The sequence below is a fragment of the Pogona vitticeps genome, chromosome 3 (assembly GCF_051106095.1).
Source record: "Pogona vitticeps strain Pit_001003342236 chromosome 3, PviZW2.1, whole genome shotgun sequence".
Lineage (NCBI taxonomy): Eukaryota > Metazoa > Chordata > Lepidosauria > Squamata > Agamidae > Pogona > Pogona vitticeps.
The window spans coordinates 4,184,156-4,202,168 of NC_135785.1; the positions used below are offsets into that span (position 1 = coordinate 4,184,156).

The following is an 18,013-nucleotide window of genomic DNA, read 5'->3' on the forward strand; positions in this document are numbered from 1 at the left end:
AAGAAGAACATTATTAGACAGAATTGAGAATTTGTATGCAGCCCCAATGATTTCAGACTTCAGATTCTGAATTCCTTGATTCCTGTCAGTAGCTGGTTTTCACTGACCTAAATTCAGCTGCAGATTATGTCGGTCTGAGTTCATGTGAACACGTGGTGGTTTCTCAGCTCCAGGAGTTTCTGGATGAAGCGGATTAATTAGATCCATTTCAATCTGGCTTCAGGCCTGGTGATGGGAGGGTGACCGCCTTGGTCACCCTGGTGGATGATTGAACGGGGAACCTGGAGAAGAGAAGGCTGTCCCTGTTGGTTGTGTCAAACCTTTTGGATGCTTTTTTTATTACCAGTTTCATTTCTTTTACCAGTTTCATTCTATTGCCTTACTAGGATGGGACTTTAAGGCATCTTCCATTTAGATTACTGTCACACACTCTCAATGGGGCTGCCCTTAGAAACTTCAGTAGGTCCAAAATGCTATAGACAGATTGTCAATGGACTTGTTTACCTGGATCCCGTAATCCCATCATTGCAACGTCTCAGCTGACTGCCAGTTCATTTCCAGACTCAACTCAAAGTGCTTAGTTTTGGCCTATGAAGCCCTAAACAACTTTGGGTCCAAGCTGTCTGAAGGACTGCATCTCTCCCTATAGCAGCCTGCCTGGATTTTAAGTTCATCAAGGGAGACTTTTCCCCTCAATCCTTTGTCCATTTGGTGAGGATGCAATAGAGACTCTTGTCTGTTGCTGTTCTCAAGGTGTGTCCCTCCCACGGGAGCTCAGGCTGGTCCCCTCTTTACTGCCCTTCCATTGGCAGGCAAAAACATCTCTCTTTGGGTTGGTCTTTCTGCCAAAGCGCTTTGGGTTTTCTTGAGGGGGGCTCTTGTGTTTGCATTATTTTTAATGTTTTTTTAGAACTATTCGAAGCCTTTTTTTACCCACTGGTTTTAATATGATAATTTTAAATTGGTTTTAAACATTGTAATAGTTTTTTTTAACCTTTTAATCATACTGTATGTTTGAACATTGTAAACCCCTTTTGGACCTTCTTGTGGAGAAAGGCAGGTTATAAATATTTCAAATATATAATAAATACACTAAAATTAGTAGGTTAAGGTTTTCCAAGTTCATGTATTTAGCGAGTATTCTTATTGAGGATGGCATCTGTCTTCTTACACTCTAGCAAGAAAACATTAAGAAAACTTCCCGTGAGTTTTGAGAATGGCTAGAATTAATTATTTAAAGAATAACCTCTCTGACTTTCTGCATCACAGCTGATGTAGAGAATATGTCTTCTTAAAGTATTATATGAATCAAGAAGGAAACTCCTTAGAATTGCCAGTAATTAATCGGTTTTATTTTCTTATTTGGATAAAGCCTGGCTCATTTTGCCCCTGTATTCTTCTCAGGGCCTCCTTTAGGGGATTTCCAATGAAATAGAATTGTTTTGTTGTAGTTTGGTGTTCTGATGCTATGCATGAACTGGCAGTGTTTCAAGTTCTGTTCTGACTGTTGGTTTTTTTCTTTCCCCCTTCTTTCTAAAAAGCCGGAATCAGCTCTCCACTTTGCCAGTTCACTTGTGCAGCCTGCCCCTGAGAGTCTTGATAGCAAGCAATAATAAGCTGGTCTCCCTACCTGAAGAAATCGGACAGCTCAGGCACCTCATGGAGCTTGTAAGTGTATCAGTGTATTATTAGTTCAGCATCTGACTCCTTAATTCTGTCAATCCTTATCTATAGCATAGATGATACATACACTTTTTGCCCAGTTTGATTAATTCTGTCCTTTACGATTCAGTGATGCACCAGCATTGCAGCTGGGGATGGCTGCCATATGTTCAGTCATCACAGTAAGAATTCCACCCTACACATCTTAATATGACAGAAGGTTATCTGCATTCTCCTGTCAGAACCCATTTTTTCACACAGTAGTGGTGACTGCCAAGGGATTAGGCTGAACACCCTTCGTGTGGCCTAGTTTTAGGGCCTGACATGCAGCCTTTTCCAGCCCTCTTAGAAATCAGTGGGAGGGCTGCCAAATTCTTGTCATCTCTGTTTAGCTTTATGATCAGATGCTACAGTGACTGTTGAATTTATTTAAACAATGAGATGTTTGACAGGCTGAAGAGAGAGAGAAATGAATTACGGCCCTAATTGCATACCTCATTTTTTAAAATAGCATCATTAGAATTTCACTTGATTGGCAATTTCTTGTTCAGCACACAAAGGGGGAAGCAAAAATCAGCCTAACTATCAGTGTTGAACAAGTCAGGTAAGGGGTGGGAGTTTCCTGGAGCAGAATGTTACCTTATTGAATTCCGCTTGAATTCAGTTATTTGAAGATACTTGGTTTTGTCTTGAAAAACAGACCTGAATGGTTGCTGTCTTTCTCCCATCTATCCATCCATCCATCCATCCATCCATCCATCCATCCATCCATCCATCCATCCATCCATCCATCCATCCATCACCTGCTCCTTCCTTCCTTCCTTCCTTCCCTCCCTCCCTCCCTCCCTCCCTCTCTGTCCATCTATCTAATTAATGTTCTAGCTGCCTAGAGTGGTTGTATTCTAAAATATTTTAACCCATCTATCTAAAATATTTTAACCCATCTTAAAAAGGACTCAATGTAGCTTACAACAATTAAAAGATAGTATTTAAGATTAGTAGCAATGAGTATACAATACTAAATGGATCAAAAAACATATGCAACACCAGAACACATTCAATGAATTTTAAAAAATTCCACTTGACAACCATTCACTCAGGGAAATTTTGCCTGAAGGGAAAGATCTTTGCCTGCTTGCAGAAAGGCATCAAATATGGGCCTAGCCTGGCCTCTTGTGGGAGAGAGTTCCAAAGTCTGGGAGCAGCCACACAGAAGGCCCTCTTTTGTATCCCCACCAAATGCACTGGTGAACGTCGTGGGACTGAGAGAAAGACTTCTCCTGATTATCTTAACACCCGGGCAGGCCTTCATAAAGGGAGACACAGTCCTTGAGATAGCTTGGACCAAGCCATTTAGGACTTTAGAAGTTAGAACCATCATTTTGGATGCTACCTGGAAATGGATTGATAGCCACCAGAGCTGCAAGGAACCGTTCTCTGGTATCTGTTGAAGCTTCCATAGCTTCCATAGCTTTTGGGTTAATTCTGCTTTTAAAAAAAGATGCACTTTACGTATTGTTTTAGATCAGTTTCTAATCTTAATGTTACCAGTAATCCATAAATTCGGTGTGCGCTTGTGAGTAAGTGAGCATTTTCCAATCATGTACTTTTGCTGACTGTATAGAGCTTCTGCATCTTTGGCTGCAGAGAATATAATATATAATCAATCTGATTTCGGTACTGCCCATCTGTTGATTTCCATGTGTAGAGTCGTCCCTTGTGTTGTTGGAAAAGAGTGTTTGTGATGACCAAACACTCTATTACCCTTTGCCCTGCTTCGTTTTGAACTCCAAGGCCAAACTTTCCTGTTGTTGCTTTTATTTCTTGACTCCCTACTTTAGCATTCCAGTCCCCTAGAATGAGAAGAACATCTTTCTTTGGTGTCAGTTCTAGAAGGTGTTGTAAATCTTCATAAAATTGGTCACTTTCAGCCTCTTCAGCATTGGTGGTTGGTGCATAAACATGGATAATTGTGATGTTGAAAGGTCTGTCTTGTATTTGTATTGAAATCATTCTATCATTTTTGAGATTGTATCCCAGTACAGCTTTTCCCACTCTTTCTTCTACAGGATTCTTGCCCAAAGTACTAGATATGGTAATCGTCTGAATTGAATTTGCCCATTCCCATCCATTTTAGTTCACTGATGCCCAGGATATCAGTGTTTATTCTTGCCATTTCTTGTTTGACCACATCTAGCTTCCCAAGGTTCATAGATCTTACATTCCAGGTTCCAATGCAGCATCGGACTTTCCTTTCACTTCCAGGCGGATCTGCAGCTGAGTGTCCTTTCAGCTGTGGCCAACCACTTCATTAGCTCTGGAGCTATTTGTCCTTGTCCTCCACTCTTCCTCAGTAGCATGTTGGGCGCCTTCTGACCTGAGGGTCCCATCTTCCAGCATCATATCTTTTAGCCTTTTGTTTCTGTTCATGGGGTTTTCTTGGCGAAGATCCTTGAGTGGCTTGCCAGTTCCTCCTTCAGGTGGATCGCGTTTAGTCAGAACTCTCCACTATGACCTGTCCATCTTTGGTGTCCCTGCACGGCATAGCCCATAGTTTCTCTGAATTACTCAAGCCCCTTCGCCACGACAAGGTAGCAATCCATGAAGGGGGTATATATATCCCCAATTTGGCTAAGCTGAACTTTTTCCTTTCAGTCTCCCCATAGCAAGATTCTCTAGTCTTTTGAGTAGTGGGGACTGCTGTGCAGAGCAGAGTACAGAGAAGTCTGTGTTTATCATATCTGTTGCTCTCAAGTAGACCTGGATCCTTCCTAGAAAATACAAACTTTAAAAAGATAGTAGAAATGAAAAGGGAAAAAAGCAGCTCACTAAGACAATACAACTCCAAAGAGCTGTAGGAGTGTTTTAGTAACTGCTGGGATGAATAGAACCCATTCCCAGAACTATGGCCACTTTCCTTACTAAAAAAAGTCTCCTTGAAGTCAACTTTATGGTAATCTGGTCGTTCTAAGTCATCTTGGTGTTGAATTGTGAACTTGTTGACAGCCAGATCAGTGAACCAAGTATTTTTGTCACACACTAGTCAGACCAATATACATCTTGTTCTGAGTGCACCCCTAAGTCTTCCTAGTTTAGCAGTGTGTTGCCCCCACAGGCACCAGTTACAAGACTCTCAGGCCTTGTTCCGTTACCTGGCAAGCTTTAACTGGAGTTGGAATATGATAGGTTATTGGGCTGTTAACTGGAAGAGGGATGAGCTGAACTATTAAGAATGGGCTTAAGACTCGTTACTTTCCATTTACAAAACAAGGCTCTGGCTGAGCTTACTGACACGCTGTTCTCACACCAAGTCACACCATAAGAAACAAAGTGAAATACATGAAGATGACTATTTGCTGGTCTTTTTCTGTCTCCCAAGGATGTAAGCTGTAATGAAATACAGACAGTTCCATCGCAAATTGGCAATTTGGAATCTCTGCGGGATCTGAATCTCCGAAGAAATCACTTGGTACATTTACCTGAAGGTAAGACATGGAGATAAGTAGTTTTATGTAACTGCTGATATTTTTAGATCCGTGTCAAAATCCACTGGCTGATATATGTGGGTGCCTATTTCTTCTGCTGCTTCTTAACTCCAGCATTTTTTATGTATGTTTACTCCTTCAGAGCTTGCAGAGCTGCCTTTGATTCGTTTAGATTTTTCTTGCAATAAAATCACAACAATTCCAGTTTGCTACCGGAACCTCAGGCATTTACAGACAATCACTTTAGATAACAACCCCCTGCAGTCGCCCCCTGCACAGGTAATGTATAATCAAAGGTTAAAACAATAATCTCAGTTTGAATATGTTTTCTACTAATGTAATAAATGCATTCTGAAGAGTAAGAATTGAAGAAATATCTGCTTTTTAGCATAATGCAAAAGTGTTGATGTTTCTGGAATATTTGACTGTTATAAGGAGGCAGTCTTTAATGCATTCTTTGTGGACAGGTGACTAACAAGAGAATACACTCTGGGGAATGGAAGATCTGTGAAAAATACTTATGTGTTACACTTTTAAAAACTTGGAACTGGGAAGGTTAAAATTGGGATGTGTTATGTCTATGTGGATGTTGATAAGAGTCACTCAGCTGATCATGTTTTTCACAAAGGCAATCAGATCTTTATTTCAACTTTTAGGATTTGGCTTTGGGAATCAGGCTGCAATTGAGTTAAGGGCCAGACTGTCATGTGCATGCAAAATTGTCTATTGGCAAATGGGTTGGTTGGCAAATGAAAATTTAAAAACCCCAAAGGGTAGGGAGTCATGTGATCATTGTACATGATACAAAGGCAAGAGTAGCTTATAACTTCTGTTAGACCAGTATAAAATCACAAATGTTAGTTTTCAGCTCGTATCGGCCTTCATCTGGTGGGGCATCACTCATCTATGGACGATGCAGAAAAAAAAATACAAGAGATCCGAAAATTATGGCTAGATGTCTAGGCCAGTTTAAAAACGAGGGCTGCAAAGTTAAACCAGGATTGTTGGATTTAATTTGCGTCTCTGGCAATGTTGATTGAATGGTCCCAAACTTACCAAAAGATGCCAGAAAAAACCAGAGTAACTCACATCTGGGTAATGTATTTGGTGAACAATGTTTGCAAACCATTACTGACAACGGACAGCTATTCGTGTGCACATGTGCTTTACACTTGCCATCTGTGAGGTGCTGAACAGAAAGAATGTGCCTGGGAAGAAAGTTGGGAAGCTGAGAAAGTTATCACAGAGCCAGCTGCAAAGGAGAGGCAGATGGCAGCGGTTGGGCAGAGGGTACGGTCATAAGGAGCAAAGAACTGGGGATATGCTTGGAGACCGGAATAGAAGAACCTATTACAATCTAGGAGGGGCTCTGCAGAAAAATCAGGTTCATGGACTTGGACAAGCTATTTAAAGAATAGAGTGTAGCACTTTGTGAGGCGGAGGGATTGACATGCCAGCAAATTTAGAATGCCTTCCACCAGTGTGGCTGTCACTAGTCACATCGTACTAGTAGTAGTAATAGTAGTAGTCGTAGTAGTAGACTCATTGGCACACAGCTGGATTAAGACCTTCCTAAAAATATTAGGATTAGTAAAAATATTCAGAAGTTCCTCAAGAAAAACATGGAAGAATGGAAAACTGACTTAACAGTCTATGGTGAAGAAATTGGTGAACCTAGCATCAAAAGACGTATATTTCAAGTGGACTCTTTGCCACCTCTGCTGTTCAACATCTAATTAATCCCCATGTCAATAATTTTAAATAAAACTGGATTGGGCTACTATTTTTCAGAACAAGCAGGAAAGTCAATCATCTGTTATACATGGATGACCTAAAACTATATGCAAAAAATTCCACGGAGATAGAATCTCTGCTAAATACAGTGCAAATATTTAGTGAAGCTAACCAAATGAAATTTGGAATTTACAAATGTGCAGCTCTGTCTGTACGTTGTGGCAAGATCTAAAATCTTCTGTTATACATGGATGACCTAAAACAATATGCAGAAACATCCATTGAGAAGTGAGACTATTTAGTGACGATATTCAGATGCGATTTGGAATTGACAAATGTGGATCTATATAATGCAGTGGAGGCAAACCTTTTTCGGCCCGAGTGCCCAAAATGAGGGTGTGGGGAAGAAACCAGTGGCTGCCATGCTGCCCGGAAGACCAGAATCGGAACAGGAAGTGGCAGTTTCAGGGGGAATCATGGGGACGGACAGGAAGTTAAAGGGGGAATCATGGGGACAGACAGGAAGTTAAAGGGGGAATCATGGGGACATACAGGAAGTTAAAGGACCCAGAACAGGAAGAGAAAGGGGGAATCCCAGCTGCAGCCACTTCAAAAGATTTGTTGCGTGCCAGAAGGGCTTCGCGTGCCAGCTGTGGCACGTGTGCCATAGGTTCGCCATCACTGAATGTGTCGAGATCCCAAAACTACAATGGTGCCCCACATGGCGATGATAATCAGTCCCATTGAAATCGCTGTTTAGTGAAATCGTCATCATGCGAAAACCCTTTCCCCATTGGAATGCATTGGAACCTGGTTTAATGCATTACAATGGGGAAAATGCCTCGTCATCCAGCGAAGATCGCCCATAGGGAAGCCATTTTGCGAGCGCCGATCAGCTGTAAAAATGTCTACCTGCGAAGCATGGGTTCGGAAAACACAGGGCAGCCATTTTGCGAAGCCGATGATCACCGGAAAATATCGTCGTCTTGCGAATAAACGGTTTGCGAAGCACGGACCTAATCGACGTCCAGCGAAAATCGCCCATAGGATCGCAAAAAGTCATCTTTATGCAGATTTTTCGTTTAGCGGGGTCATCATCTTGCGAGGTACCACTGTACATGGAATCTAGTTTTTAAGATGGCAATATTATGAAATCACTCTCAAATAATGAAAATTATAAATACAGTGGTGCCTCGCTTTATGATTACCTCGCAAAATGGTTTATTCACAAGATGATGGGTTTTTGCGATCACTATAGCGCTTTGCAAAATGGTTTTCCCTATGGGCGATTTTTGCTAGATGATGTTTCGGTCCGTGCTTCACAAGACGGGGGTTTTTTTAGGACCGTTTTTCACAAGACGACAATTTTGACAGCTGAGTCCGCGCTTCGCAAAACGGGTTTTTTACGGACGGTTTTTCGCAAGACAACGATTTTGACAGCTTCGCAAAACAGTTTCTCTATGACCGATTTTCGCAAGACGACGATTTTTCCCCCCATTGGAACACATTAAATAGATTTCAATGCATTCCAATGGGGAACCGCATTTTGCAAGACAATGTTTTCACAAGACAGCGATTTTGGCGGAACGAATTAACATTGTCTTGCGAGGCACCACTGTACCTTAGAATACTAGAAGCAGATAACATCTGCTAAAAAAAGTTAAAGAACTGACAGAAAGGGAATACATCAAAATGTATTGGTAGAAAATGAAATGAAATGGTAGAAATACAAACACACAAACACATGGGCAGTTCCAATAATTAGATACCCAGCTGGAATAATAGATTTGACTCAAAATGAATTAGAAGAATTGGATCCAAAAACACAGAAATTAATAAACGTGCACCATACACTGCATCCAAAAAGTGATGTGGATGGATTTTATCTACCATGAAAAATTGGAGGCCATGGATTACAGCAAATACAGCAGGTAGTACAGGAGAAAAAAAGAAGACTAAATATCAGTACAAGTAGAGAAAAATTACTTAAGGTGGTAAAAATGGATAATATTTTGAAAACAACAGAAACAAAGGCTCAATATAAGAAACAACAATTTGAAAATAAATTAAACAGCTGGAAAAATAAACCACTATATGGACAACACCTGAGAAATATTGATGGAAAGCATGATCATAATTCAACATGGGCATTCGTAAAACTGAGGACCATTAAGAAAGAAACTGAAGGTTTGATTTTTGTTGCACAAGAACAAGCGCTCCAAACCAATGTGATGAAAGCTAAGATCTAAGAAATCAGTGCTAACAGCAAGTGTTGACTCTGCCAAGAAAATGACGAAATTGTGTCACACCTCATCTGTGAACTTACGTGTACAATGTTCCCTTTAAAGAATTTACTTTAACTGTGATCCCCAGACAAAAGTAGTAATAGTAATTATAGTGATAATTAGAGATAGAGGTATTTTTATTCGTATATGAATATCCCCGCACAGGTGGCGATAACGAGGGTCCAGCCCCATGGTGCCGGACGGTCCACTCACCGATCCGCCGCTTTCATGGATCCCACAATTCTTCTAGTGGCTATGCAGATAATGATCTGCGAGCCACTCTTCAACCTTTCAGTGAGGCTTGTCCTCCCACCTCCTGCCAGGAATGGCTTGCAGATCACAATCCGTGAAGCCATCGGAAAAATCATGGCGTCCGCGGCAGTGGCAGATTGCTGAGTAGACTGTCTGGCCCCATGGGGCTGGACCCTCATTATCACCACCTGTGCGGTGATACTCATATACGAATACTCCCATCTCTAGTGACAATAGTAACGGTAATATAATGATGCTGGTGTAATTTAACAAAAATTAAAAATATTTGGTAGTACTGTATTACTTTTGTCGGTCGGTTGGTTGGTTGGCTGGTTGGCTGGTTGGCTGGTTGGCAGGCAGGCATGAAAACTGGGAATTGTTCCTTTACCTTCAGTCGTTTTCCATAGATTTCCTCTTTTATTTCAGATATGCATAAAAGGAAAAGTCCACATATTTAAGTATCTGAATATGGAAGCATGCAAGGTTGTGCCAGATCTTCCAGATTACGGTAGACAACCAATGGGGTTTGGTTCTTGGTAAGTGTGGTGGATTTCACATTCACTGGTTTGAAGAAGTGCCCGGAGAGATCCCAACTCCATTTTGCGTGTTAACACATCAGTTGTCTTGTTCTTTTTCTTTTTTTGGTGTTGTGAGAAGAAATAAGGTGTTAACATGTCACGGTGCACTTTTTAAAAAATTTATTGTGCTTTTAACCTTTTGTACAGTGTCATATAACTTCCCTTGTCCAGCCGCAGGTGTAAATGCTGATCTTATTTCTCATTATCAAGCTGTGTTGTTCTTGGCAGGCTCTCATTTTGGCTTAGTCTGGTAACAGACATCTCTGAGCAGTCAGCCACGTTATCATGACTTGCTAAATTAAAATGATGGAGTGTGACTTTTATTTTTATTATACTGTGCCAAGTGATGTAAGGTCTGAACAAAAAGAGGAACTTAACTGACAGGCTCGAGAGTTCCTCGTCTAGTCCGCTTGCCCCAGGGTAGGACGCATTACAGGAAGCTTCTCATGGAGTGATTTTTTTTTCTGAATCCTGAGTGAGTGAGTGTGTGTGTGTGTGTGTGTGTGTGTGTGTGTGTGTGTGTGTGTGTGTGTGTGTGTTAGAGAGAGAGAAAGAAGGAGAGAGGATAGATGGGTGGGGAGTATTTGTGCAGTGGTGTTGCCATTACAGCTTTATGGACTAGGTGTCCACCCTTGCTCTGACTTATTTTTCTTCCCTCCCATGTCATCGCTTAATGGTTAATGCAACATGGGGAGCGGCTCCGTCAACCATTGCTAACAGGTGTGGTGCAGGAGAGTTTTCGATCTTAGCCTGCATGAATGTTGAAAGACTGAACGTTCTAAACTGGGATAACGGATAAAAATGGGATAGCGTTTTGGGAAACAATCTGTGTTGTCTAGTTCTGATCTTTCCCTTCCCTGGTGGATACTGTGTACAGTCGTGCCTCGCTTTACTATTGCCCCGCATTATGACGAAACCGCATTACGGCGATCTTTTTGTGATTGCAATTGCGATCGCAAAACGGTGGTCTAAATGTTTTTTTTTTTTTCGCTTTGCGATGATCGGTTCCCTGCTTCAGGAACATATCCTTCTTCACAAAATGATGGTTTCAAAATGGTGGCCGGGTAAACTCTCCCCGCTGTTTTTTGGGACGGATTCCTCACAAGACAGGCAGCGAAAACGGCTGCCCTATGGAGGATCTTCTCTGGACGGTGAGTTTTGACCCCATTGGAATGCATTGAACGGGTTTCAATGCGTTTCAATGGGTTTTTTCCGCTTTATGGTGTTTTCGCTTAACAGCGATTTTCCTGGAACGGATTATCGCCGTTAAGCGAGACACCACTGTATCTAGCAGGGAAAGGGGAATATAGTTGCACCATTTTTTGTGGCTTTGCTTGGTTTGTAACTTTTTCTTTCTCCATCTGCAAAGATGCTTCTCCTACACAGTCTGTTTTGTTTTCCTTTCCCACCCCTATCCTGGAACAAACATCAGCCAAAGAACCTTTGAAATCCCAAACTGTCTTGTCCCCAAATATGTTTGTTCAGTATTGTTTGGCTGGCAAATTCATCTGCAAGAAGGCACTCTGAGTCACCAGAGTCACCACTTTGAATTGAACCTAAAAATTAAATTGTAAGCTTATGCAATTGTTTTAGTAATGGATATACTCACAATATATTCGCAAAGGTTTTCACGGCCAGGATCTAATGGTTGTTGTGGCTTTTTCGGGCTCTTTGGCCTTGTTCTGAAGGTTGTTCTTCCTGACGTTTCGTCAGTCTCTCAGACTGGCAAAACGTTAGGAAGAACAACCTTCAGAACATGGCGAAAGAGCCCGAAAAACCCACAACAATCGATATACTCATAGTTTGTCATCTCCTAATAACATTGCAGTCACCATATTCTAGTCTGTCGTTTCTGAACACATTTTGTAGACAGTCCCACACAGAACCCCTGGGGGTAGTTCAAAATGATGTAACAAAGGCAGATGTTCTCATGACCAGATCAGTAACCTCTTACATTGGATGTAAGTAAGCATAGTGGCCTAAACTGATCAAAGGACACAACTGGCTATAGCTGACACTTGATTGGGTTTGGAAAAATCCCAGTCTCTAAATCAGCCTTTTAAAATTAGGTTGCTCTCCCAGGTTTACATAGTAAAATCAAACTTCCCACGATATATCTCTCAGTATATTGTGAAGACAGCACACTTCAAGAAGGATGCTTACAAATTGGACCAAGTTCAGAGGAGGGTGACGAGGATCAGGGAACTGGAAACCACGCCTTATGAGGAAAGGCTGAAAGAACTGGGCATGTTTAGTCTTGAGAAGCAGTGACAGATTTTACTTTCTTGGGCTCCATGATCACTGTAGATGGTGACAGCAGCCACGAAATTAAAAGACGCCTGCTTCTTGGGAGGAAAGCGATGACAAATCTCGACAGCATTTTAAAAAGCAGAGACATCACCTTGCCAACAAAAGTCCACATAGTCAAAGCTATGGTTTTTCCTGTAGCGATGTATGGAAGTGAGAGCTGGACCATAAAGAAAGCTGACCGCCAAAGAATTGATGCTTTTGAACTGTGGTGCTGGAGGAGACTCTTGAGAATCCCCTGGACTGCAAGGAGAACAAACCTATCCATTCTGAAGGAAATCAACCCTGAGTGCTCACTGGAAGGACAGATCCTGAAGCTGAGGCTCCAGTACTTTGGCCATCTCATGAGAAGAGAAGACTCCCTGGAATAGACCCTAATGTTAGGAAAGTGTGACGGCAGGAAGAGAAGGGGATGACAGAGGACGAGATGGTTGGACAGGGTCATCGAAGCGACCAACATGAATTTGACCATACTTCGGGAGGCAGTGGAAGACAGGCGTGCTCTGATCCATGGGGTCTCGAAGAGTCGGACATGACTAAACGACTAAACAACAACAACAACAACAACAAGTCTTGAGAAAAGAAGACTGAGGGGTGATAGGATAGCACTTTTCAAATATTTGAAAGGCTGTGCTATAGAAGAGGGACAAGATCTGTTCTCGATCACCCGAATTGCAGGGCTCAAGTCAACAGGAAGCCGGATTTCAGTTGAATATCTGGAAAAACTTTCTAACTGTTAGAGCAGTATGACAGTGGAACCAGTGACCTCAGGAGTTGGTGAGTGCTGCAGCACTGGAGGCATCCAAGAAAAACGTAGACAATCACCTGGCAGCTATGCTTCGATTGTGTTCCTGCATTGAGCAGGGGGTTGGACTAGATGGCCTTGTAGGCCACTTTGAACTTAATTTTTCTGTGATTCTATGACAGACAGCATGTAGGATATCTATGCTAGGAAAACGATGGTTATTTAATTCCATGAAATACTATAAATCAAAACCCCAAAGTCACTGAGCACTATATTTGTTGTGTATTGTCTATGGCTTTCATTATTATTTATTTATGATGGGCCTGAAGATAGATGCTTAGGTAAAGGTAAAGGTTCCCCTTGACAATTTTTGTCCAGTCGTGTTCAACTCTACGGGCGGTGCTCATCCCCATTTAGATGCTTAACCAAGATTAAATGGAAGGTACACCCTGCCGGAAATCTTACACCCACAGTCTAATAAGTACAAAATAAGTGAGCTAAGCAGAACTTGTAAGCAAGAACCTTTCTCAACCATAACACATAAGGCTAATAATACACAGTTCCAGTTTTTGCTCTTAGGTTCTGAGACTGCTTCAGTGGTGGAAGATGAAGTCAGGGTATCTAACACAGGAAAGAACCACATGTAGGGATGAGTGCCTGCGAATTGCACATAGGAGAGAATAGGAAGCTCATCTACTAAAAGCTGAGCCGAGTCTAAGAAATGACAATCTTCTTACATCTTGATAAACCAGTCCAGAAACAAAATATTTTTCATGAATGCTGCGCTACTCTCCAGTCACTGTTGCTGCTGCAAACCGAAGCAGCTAAATAAACTTTTAGTCCTTCCAGTCAGGCTTTGTTTAGTACGAGCTCTGCACCTGAGGGCAGGTGGATGCTTTGGCCCATGCAGAGCAATGAGAGGATCTGCATAGCTGGCCGCAGGAGCAACCACTGGTTGCATGCATCAGATGGCTAACTGGTTCCCAGTGAACCAGGTTTCCTTAGCATGTTGTCACATGTGAATGAAGGATAAGCAAAACAATGGAAATGCATCCTATGCCTCTTTCTCCTCCAGTTCCTTCCCATGGCAGTTTCGTGCAGGTTTCCGCTTGTTTATTGCCCCTTGTGCAGATGTCCACAGCATGATATCCGATTAAATGCTAAAATTGATAAAAAGCCTAAAACAATTAAGATATTCGTCAACATAATTAAGCAAAACAGGACTACTTTTCTTGAAATTTCTAAAATGCTCTTTGCTCTTCCTCTGTATGCATGAAGGACTGCCTGCCTCATGTATTGAAAAAGTTAATAATAATAATGCAGATTTATGAAATCTGCTTATATGAGCAGTACCTACCTTATATGTACCTACCTGATTCATTCTTCAGCTGGTCATGGGAAAGGGTGAGGAGGTGTGCAGCAAAACCTTCCCATTACTTGCTAGAGAAATCATGTTCCAGGATATCATCCACCCACCATAGAGATCAGGAATTTTGGCCTCCAAGTCTTCCCTTGGTTTTGCAGACTTCCTTTCAAACCCAGCCTTGCAGCTATTTTGAAACCGCCCATAAAAGAAAAAAAAGTGGAGTCTCTCTAGATAATGAACCCTGTGCCCTTTAGCATTTGTGTGGAGAAATACTCGTATTTATGCAGTCAGTCACATACCATACTGTTGGTCTAGTAACAGTTGCCCTCACTGAGCACTTCTATCCTCAGCAGCATTACAAACACGAGTACATGTATGCAGAGGAGGGCTAAGGTGTGCCAGAAGAGAAATTGATTGAAACCTTGCTCATTTCATGCCACTTACCCCATGCCCACAGCAGCATGTCTGCTACCTGCCTACTTTCTGTAATGTGTTCTTTGTGGAGAATTGCTCCCTTTTTACTGCAGCTCTCTTTGAGAGCACAGGCTTGCATCTTGGGGCAGCTCCTTATAAATAATAATAGATACAGACTGTTTCTGAAGCAGGCGATTTTTAAAGCAAGGGGCCACTTGCCATGGAATGACCTTCACTTAGCAGCGCCTGCCTGTAGGGCCCATCGGTCTGCTGTATTTTCTACTTGCCCGTATTTGCTGTCTTGCTGCAGATTTCCCCAGGGCATCAGATGCCATCTGGACAGTTGATTCTTTGTTCAGTGACCATCCCCAGTAGGCCAGATGAGACCCATTCTTACAATGTTTCTATCTGTGGCCATTTTCAAATGCGCAGTGTCTAGGATAGGCACAGTATTGAGCTGTCTAGTCTGTACACCTAGCATAGCAGAGGGGTTTTTGCCTGCATATACTCTCTGTTCCGTATTCTTTTCCTGGGGGGTACCTCTGTGATGATGTTGAAGTTGTCAGTTTCAATGGATAGGAGCTGTGCTCAGTCTCCTGGGGGGCATATATTAGGAACAATGTTTGAAGTCTTGTATTGATTATTAATACATTACTGAACCAGTGTCAGGCATCTGTTTTCCATACTGAATGAAAGCATGCTCTTGTTTGTTTGCATGAGTGTGTGTTTGTGTGTGAGTGTATTTTATAAACCACCCTTTTAAGTCGAAAGGCAATGTGGACATTATATGAGGAAATAAATAATCTCACTGCCCAAAGCAGGACTTATTCATTAGTTGCTGCTGTAGATGGTGGCTACTCTCCTGAAAATGATGGTACCAGAAAACTCTAGCTACCTTCAACACAAATGGTGTATTATTATACTCTGGCTCTAGATTAAAATGCCAGGGATATGAAATGCAGAAGTTCCTCTTCTGAAAGTAGAGCGAAAGGAGCTCTTCTATCCTAGGGAGAGGAGACAAAGCATTTAGAGATTCTCTTCATACATTTTCATTTAAAATATAGCACCTGTGTTTTGCTAAAGTAAGTCGCAGTTAGAATCGGCCAATTTGGCTTAATGGAATTTATGAAGGAGTTGACTCACCAAATCTCCATTGATTCAGTGGGCTTACTCTAGTGTGATGTAATACACTTAAGCGGCAGGATTTGGGCCAATGTTAAAATCTTAGAATAGGAGTAAGTTATATTAAAAACAAATTAAAACAAGCTGTGCATGAGTGTTTTCAGAGGGAGTGTAACTCCCATCTAGCACAGGCTGGATTTCTCACAAGGGGCTACTCTTGAAATCATTTCTGGAATAGCCACTTGAAGAGACTTCGTGTGTTTCTTCATGATTCCCCCTCCAACTTTGAAGAAACCGTAATTACTTGGCTTTCAAATAGCATTTCCGTCATGCCAAATACAGTGCAAATTAATACAAATACTGGACATTTTCACACGCTCCAGAAATTGAGAGCTCTTACCTTTTAATATAAAGAGATGTTTCTGGGAGAAGGACAGCAAGTTTAGGATAAAAGTGCTTGGGTTTCCAAAACATTTTATTTCACACATAGTTTTTTTTCTTCTTCTGTCTTTTCCAAGAAGTCCACAATAGCTGATAAAGGGCTGCTTTTTTAAAAAAAAATCCCAAATCTTTGCAAATAACAGACATAACAAAGCATATTTTCATCTGTCCTTTTTGGATAGCCACGGATGATGTAAAGTATGGTAGGATCAAGTAGAGCTAAAGATTGTGGCAGTGACTGGAAGGACTTGTTTTCTGAAGAGGTGGATTCACTGAGATGGAACTGTTGTACTGTTGTGCAGTGTTTCCGTGCCTTCCTCTGACCAAACACTTTGCAGGCCTCCTGGGCAAATGGCCGGAGGCACAAACATTTGGCCAACAGAAAGGAACATCTCTAAAGGGAAACTGCGTGTGACTTACAAATTGAAGGTGTGCCTGGGTGTTGTTGTCTGGCATCTAGTGGTTCCTAAAGAATTTCTTGGTTAATCCGACAGTACAATAACCAGCGTTTTATGTGCTTAACAGCCACGAGGAACTGTATTCCAGCCGGCCATATGGTGCACTGGATTCTGGCTTCAATAGTGTGGATAGCGGAGACAAAAGGTGGTCAGGAAATGAAGTAAGTACACATGGTTTGCTTTTTGTTTGGGGGATAATTGTAGCATATACGGGAAGGAGAAAAAAACAAGTCAGAGCAACAGTAGAAGGCTTAGTTGCCAAAGCCCAGAGGGCTATAATCTTGAAACCACTTATTTTGCAGTGGCTGAAGGATTGAGGCCAACCTGTCATTTCCTCATCTCAGATAGCAGATAGAAAATGATCTGATCAAATAGAGGCAGAAGGAACTTGCAAGCAATGTTGTTTGTACCATTTCTTATTTTACGGCACTTTAAGCTTAAAAAAGAGGTGGGGGTGGGAACCAGCAGAGAAGATGTTTTGCTTGAAACTGAACAGTGGACATTCATAGAAAGGAGTGACATGCTATGTTAACATAAGTATTTTTCAACCACCTGTGTCCAACCTGTTTCACAACTGGTCATTTGAAAGTCGAATGTGCAAGCCAGTGGTTTAATGGTGCTGTAAAGATTTTCTTTCTGAGTGCCTTATCCTAAGCTATGGCCAAATAAAACGGATTTTAAACCTTCAGTTTTGTAGGAAGGAAACATTATAAATTCAGCCAGCCCTCATGTATGCTTTAAGCCTCTTTAATGACCTGAGGAGGGAGCTCTTTATTGGAATGTTTTAGAGTCCTGAATATCCTATTTTAAGAAGCTTGATAAATACCGTCTGGGTCAGGGTGTGTTTGTTGATTGTCTCCTTGACTTTTAATGAAGCCTACAGATGAGTTTTCTGATCTTCCTCTGCGAGTGGCAGAGATCACAAAAGAACAGCGACTAAGAAGAGAAAGTCAGTACCAGGACCACAGAGGGAGCGCAGTGGTCACCAATGGTGGAGGTAAATGGTCCTACCTTATTTGGGCAGGGTTATTCTCATTACATATTTAGTTACTCCCTTGGGGCTTAATGATTGGGAAAGACTCTGATGCACATTATGGATTGCTTACTATAATGAAACCGTTACACTTATCTCATTGCATATGTTAATCAGCTCATCTATGCAGG

At 41.7% G+C, this 18,013-nt stretch overlaps 1 protein-coding gene across 11 annotated transcripts in view; it reads left to right on the top strand.

Moving 5' to 3' along the window:
• LRCH3 (leucine rich repeats and calponin homology domain containing 3) overlaps positions 1-18,013 on the top strand; it is a 112,059-nt gene that overhangs the window by 42,133 nt on the left and 51,913 nt on the right. For all 11 annotated transcript variants that reach the window (XM_072996342.2, XM_078389736.1, XM_072996347.2 and 8 more), the window contains exons 3-8: positions 1,542-1,668; positions 5,042-5,147; positions 5,290-5,426; positions 9,845-9,954; positions 16,917-17,010; positions 17,726-17,846. In XM_072996342.2, coding sequence (XP_072852443.2) covers positions 1,542-1,668; positions 5,042-5,147; positions 5,290-5,426; positions 9,845-9,954; positions 16,917-17,010; positions 17,726-17,846 — 695 coding nt within the window. The remainder of the gene's footprint in view (positions 1-1,541; positions 1,669-5,041; positions 5,148-5,289; positions 5,427-9,844; positions 9,955-16,916; positions 17,011-17,725; positions 17,847-18,013) is intronic.